General features: G+C 32.4%; 1 protein-coding gene across 1 annotated transcript; it reads left to right on the top strand.

Annotated features, from left to right (window-relative positions):
• The first annotated feature begins 463 nt into the window (after positions 1 to 463).
• On the top strand, positions 464 to 1,939 carry LOC108806012 (uncharacterized). The gene is made up of 3 exons (XM_018578023.2): positions 464 to 1,309; positions 1,580 to 1,653; positions 1,738 to 1,939. Exons 1-3 carry the CDS (start codon positions 596 to 598, stop codon positions 1,820 to 1,822), a joined length of 873 nt encoding a protein of 290 aa, XP_018433525.1. The 5' UTR covers positions 464 to 595; the 3' UTR covers positions 1,823 to 1,939.
• The last annotated feature ends 4,260 nt before the right edge of the window (positions 1,940 to 6,199 follow it).

The following is a 6,199-nucleotide window of genomic DNA, read 5'->3' as shown; positions in this document are numbered from 1 at the left end:
TGGTGCATGCGCATTCTCACTTCTTTGGTCCGCAATGCATCTCTGTATCTATCTCTGATTGTAACCAAAACTTGAATCATTTGATTAACCAAATGCTCTCTGCGTGTGTATAAACCCAAACCAGAATAATATTATTCCGGTTTCCGGTGTCTAGACTTTGTAATTGGAGATTAGTACAATCCACATCTGCTTTTTATATGTTTTCGTTGTTAGCAAAGAACTTCATGTGAAAACCAAATCACTGACAGCCAGTGTCTTATTTTTTTAACGTGAAGTTAAGGTGTCCTAATACGATTAGGGAACATAATTTTAATAATCTCTAACTAGGTTTGTGGATTGTAACACGTTTCCATTAAAATCATAACCAGTAGAAGTTTTCTGTTGCAATGGTCAACTAATTGGTTTTACTAAACCAATGGATAAGTCTCCCGCTTAGACAATTTCAGATTTGTAAACTAATGGGAGAGAAAAAAAAAAAGAACAAGAAGACGACGCGTAGTTGGAGTCGGAACGGCGCACTGTTTTAAATTCACACACCTAGCGAGCGCAAAGTCAAAAACATTTTTTTTTGTTGTTGTAAACATCGTCGACTCCGATGCTGAGCTCCGACAAGCCAATCGCCTCCACTTGGCTTGACCGTCTCCGCATAAGCAAAGGACTCTCCACCACCGAAGACGACGATGCTTCCGGCAATCCTCTCAGCCTCGACGACTTCCTCCGCCGCAACCACCGTACCGACACCTCCGATTCTCCTCCAACTCCCTCGGATCCGGAGCTAACGGATAGTCCGGCGGATCCGAATCCTGGAGAATGGTACGGCGTGATGAGCGATGTGCTCTCGGAGCTTTTCAACTACAGCGGCTCCTCCTCTCGCTCGGGGACGGGGAAGAAGCTTCCGAGGAAACAGTCAAACCCTAAGCATTGCTCTCCTCCTCAACTGGTGGTCTCGATTTTTCTCCCCAGATTCGTCACGGAGAAGAGGAGGAGAAGCGTCGAGGAAGATGATGACGTGGAGGAGGAGGAGGAAGGGGAGAAGGATCTGGTTGGGTTTTCGAGGAGCGAAGTGACGGTGATCGACACGAGCTTCAAGATCTGGAAGTCGGAGAAGGTTGTGTTCCGGAGGAGAAGCGTGTGGAAAGTGAGGGACAAGAAGGGTAACTCGCGTGGTGTTGTCTCGTCGAAGACGAAGAAGAAGAAGACGATCAAGTTGAAGAAGAAGAAGAAGAAGAAGAGGAAATGCGATGTGGATGATGTTGAAAACGTTAGGAAAAGCAAGAAGATGAAGCTTTCAAGATCAGTTTCAGACAACGTGAGTACTCTGTTTTCTTTTTGGTCTGATCTCTTTAGTGTTCGATTCTCCGACCGTAACTGAGCTTAACTAGTGACATTGAGTTTGGTCGAGCTCAACTAAGAGCAAGAGAATTAATTAGATTAGTTCTTTTAATGAAGTTATAGGTTTTGAAACTGAGCTAAGATCCTTGTAAGATTGAAAGTTGTTATTACAAGATCATTGTCTTAAAAACTGAGTTCAAGTAATAATATCCCATGCTTCATACTAAAATTCATACGTTCATTTCAGAGTCCACAATATTTGAGTGAAGAGATTCGTGATGATCCAGAGAGCAGCAATGCGAACCGAACCCTCTTGCGTAGGCAAGTTCAGTTAGCTGTGTTTCTTACGATTCTATGGTTCCTACTTTTTCACTCATTTGTCTCTTCTTCCTTTGTCTTATTCAGATTACCCTCTAAACCAAGAAGCGTACTACACACTAGCAAGAAGAACGGTGAACCAGAGGCTCGTGGACATAGGTCATTGGCTTGATATAGCCACTTATTGCGTTCAATGTATATGATGATTCTGCTGTATGATTATTATGTAACATTCTTGTTTATGAATTGCTATCATCTGAATTAAAGAGGATCAACTGATTAAGTCGTACTTCAGATTTTATTTCTTTTACCTCAAAAAGTGAAATAGAATCATCTACAAAGGGTCTTTTTACCTTTTTTGGTACGTACACTGTTTCCTGAGCCATAACAGAACCCTAGCTCAGTGGTGGCATCTAAAAAGTATATGGTACGGACAAATCCTGTGAAAAGAACGTAACAAATGCATCATCAAGAATCAGTTCTTGAAGATCAGTAAAAACCAATGATAAGGTAAAGTTTGGACCAACCTCTTTGATCAAATCATTTTCTTCTTGTTCTCCCAGACTGGAGTCAGAAACGTGCTCAGCATCTTTTTGCAACCAGCTCAATCACCGGTTCTCTTACCTTTCAGTCTGTTGAAACCTTTCATGTGCCTTCCGTCGTCAGAGTCCTCCTAAAGTACAACATCATGCTTATATGGAAACAATGTTACCTAAAGTACCATAGAAACTAATCAAACTATACGTTTGCTCCTAAGATTACAGTTTAATGGATTTGTACTTTAGATACATAGTTGATTCAATCATCAAATACCAGCAGTATATGGACGTGAAAGGAAGGGTCTGTATATAGAGTTCAAGACTCAATAAATCGACAAGAATGACATGTTTACCTTCCATCTACGGATCCTAGGTCCTTTAACAAACTCTCCTAGTCACCTCCTCTAACAGAGAGTCTTACATAAAGTTGTCTTACGAGATGACTGTGTGTCCGAATGGAACAGCGGGACAAGTGCGGTTCTCCCGACACATGCAGTTCTCCCTACTGCATTCACCATTTACCGTTTTCTGTTTGTAAAAGCAGTTCAAGCGGGAGATCTGTATAGAGTTCAATATTTTTTGTCTCATCCGCTAACATTTGGTGGTGTTGTTCTGCTTTTTTTTGTTTAGTCAATAAATAACTTTGTTACAATACATAACTTTAAAATATATTTATCTAGTCTTATGAATATAATATTTTTACTTTATCTTATTTACAACTTTAACAATACAAAATTATCATTCTCTACTTATTATTTTTTGTCATATAATTTTTACTTTTTAAAATAATCATTTTAATATAATACATATTTCAATATATTATGTATATCTATCGTAATATAGTTTAAATATGTATACTAATATAAGAGATGCGTATTTTGTATCACGCAAATATATAGTAATATAATTTAAATATGTATACTTATGAAGAGAGATGTATATTTCATTTATATATTTAATTATGATATGTATTATGAAAATATATAATAATATAATTGAAATATGAACAATAATGGAAGAGATATATCATTAAATTTTTATTTTAAAATTGTGACATTATGGATTTAGTGCAATAATTTTTGTTATTTATGTACTATATTTATATATTATATACTTTGATATATTTTATTATAATCTTTTAAACATTTAATCTACTTTATTTGGATTTTTCATTTAAAACTATAAGAACTGTTTGTTCTGATTGTTCTGTATTTTTCATGCATGTTCTGTAACTCTTCTGTTTGATCCGCTTGATCTGCACTTCTCCTGCTTGATCTGTTTGATCTGCACTTCTCCTGCTTGATCCGCTTGATCTGCACTGCTTGAACCGCTTTTACCATTCGAAGCCTGTGTCTCTGAACAGCTTTCCCTATTTTCTACTCAACATGCTTGCTTGATTGTCACTGATAACTGTCACAGCAAGATCTGTTGTTTAAATAATATTATTGTGAAATGAATACTTACTGAGAATTTTGTCCTTCTTTTACTAATCTTGTGATTCGTATAAAATAGACATATATAACTCACTTGATTGAGTTTACAACCGCAAAACAGCCACAAAACTGAACCGTTACATTAACTTTTGACACCATGTTCAAACTACTAACACTTGTCAAACTGAAATGATGATATATTATGGTGCATTATGCAGATTCAACATAGAAAAAATGAATGGTGACTAATTTAGAATTCTGGTACCATCTGAAAGCGAATTATGTGAAAACAAACTTTTTACTGGTTGAAATAACTTAAAAATAATATTTCTAAATGCTTCATGCTCTATTTTTAGTTGTATTGGTTCGTTTCACATTCATTTAAAAAGTGAATGAGAAGAAATCTCAGATAAAAGGGTATTTGCCTCGAAGTTCTTTATCCTAAAATTTTCTCAGAATTGGTTGATTAAAACACATATGAGTAGCACCTACATGATCATTTTTACAAAGACAGATGAAATGAAAGAATATAAGAAAGATGGGTATTTGATGTTGGAAATCTATCTATGTATATATATTAATAAACTAAAACATGCTCTCTTCGTGGTAAGCTATACCACCACTTTTCATTTTCAGCATGCCACCTTAACAAATTTTTAAAATATTTAGTAATCGTCCCACAATTATCATTTTTAACTTTTGAATCAACTATTTTAACCAATTCACTAAATAATCCAAATATCATTTTAAATCATCAATTCATTTTAATCCAACTAAAATTTTGACATCGATATGTCAAAGATAATAATTTAATGAAAACCATATAATATTATCCAAAATACATAACCTTCAAATACTTGTAAAGAAAAAATCAAAAGAACAAAACGAAAATGTGATATTATTATTTAACATTTCATCAAACTCAAACCAGCAAAAATGATTTTCACTGAATATCTTTTTGTGTTTCTGATCATAAAACTCAAATTTAAAGAAATGAACAAACAAAATAATTGAAAGCCATAACCGAAGATTAATACATAATATATATTATTCTAAGAAATCAGTTTGTAGAATAAATATAAATATATAAATAATACAATAAAAATTTAGCACACATGCATAATACAGCTTAAAATTGGTGAAAATAATAAACAAATAATTGTTGCCAAAAAAAAAAAAATTGTTGCCAAAACAAAAAGTAAACAAATAATTATTTAATAAAAATACACAAGATAATCCTATAATATATAAAATGTCCAGAATAAATATCTACATTTTATAAAAGATGAAATTTTATTATGATACTGATTTTTCAATTTTATCAAACTCAAGCTAAAAGAAAGTGAAGAAAATAATGGTTTTTCCTTTCATTAAACTCAGATATAGATATAGAGAAATTTAAAACAGACGGAAAACTACAATAAAAAATAGATACATAACTAAAAGATATTAAAAAAAGAAACGTAAAATTACAATATAAACAAATAAATAAATTTAAATTTAGAGAATGATATAATATAACCAAAATATATAAATACAAGTTACATAGTTTAAAAATACAATAATTTTTTTATAAGAATAGAAATTATGACAATTCATCAACAATATTGATTATTTCACGTTTCTTCAAAACAAAATCAACAGAAATTTTAAAAGGAGTGATATGACAGTGATTCTCCCTTTGGTCATTAAAGTCAAGGCAAGTAAGCCTAACAAAATATTAAGGAAAACCAAAACAAAGAACTAATAAATAATCAAAACCACAACAGTTGAATTATGTGATTTAATTATCACAACTGACATCAAACAACCTTTGAATTAGTGGATGCTAATCACGAAAACAATGACTGGCACATAATATATAACTAAACATTTAGAGAAAAATATATGTTAATCATAATTCACAAACTTTCCGCGTGAAGCGCAATCAACTTTTAGTATAGAATATGATTTTAGAAAAAAGTTACTAAATGATAATGTAACATATGAGTAGCACCTAAAACACATATGTATGTACTGCTAAGCTAATTTATGAATTTTCTTTTATGAGAAGTTACTACTATCCAAATTGTTACTGAACGTTGTGATCAAAACTTTAATAACAGATATTCAAAATCGGCTAATAACTTTTAGTCACTTTGACAAAAGTCTCCAACTCATCAGACTCGAACATACAATTCACTAAAAATAAATGAAAACGAATACTAGTTTGGAAAAATTGAACAGAAAAATAACTTCAAAACCTTTCAAAAATATATATACACACACAAGAATGTTTTATTTAATACTCAGTCGTGGATGTTGTCATATAGTTCATTGAGATGCAAAAAAGAATCCATAACTGCAAATAAAAACTAACTAATTTACTAGTGATTAGATAGAGTATGTAACAACTTTAGACAGTTACTTATGAATCTGAGCTTAGACAATTTTTAAAAAAATTCCATGTGATCTTGGATATTTACTCGAATTGTCACTTCTAATGAACCAAAAGTGAAAATGTTACGTTTCCAATCATCTCTTCTCACTAATTGTCAAATTTACATTTTTCATTGCAAATGAAAATATACTAATGGC

Source organism: Raphanus sativus, chromosome 6 (genome assembly GCF_000801105.2).
Source record: "Raphanus sativus cultivar WK10039 chromosome 6, ASM80110v3, whole genome shotgun sequence".
In the NCBI taxonomy this organism is placed as follows: Eukaryota; Viridiplantae; Streptophyta; class Magnoliopsida; order Brassicales; family Brassicaceae; genus Raphanus; species Raphanus sativus.
Note: the sequence above shows the minus strand (reverse complement) of the source record. Positions and strands in the feature narration are given on the sequence as shown.

Excerpts from the sequence above, each read along its gene's own strand:
- LOC108806012 (XM_018578023.2), top strand. The coding sequence starts at position 596 with ATGCTGAGCTCCGACAAGCCAATCGCCTCCACTTGGCTTGACCGTCTC. Across the intron at positions 1,310-1,579 it reads CAAGATCAGTTTCAGACAAC|AGTCCACAATATTTGAGTGA; the intron begins GTGAGTACTCTG and ends CGTTCATTTCAG. Across the intron at positions 1,654-1,737 it reads AACCGAACCCTCTTGCGTAG|ATTACCCTCTAAACCAAGAA; the intron begins GCAAGTTCAGTT and ends TGTCTTATTCAG.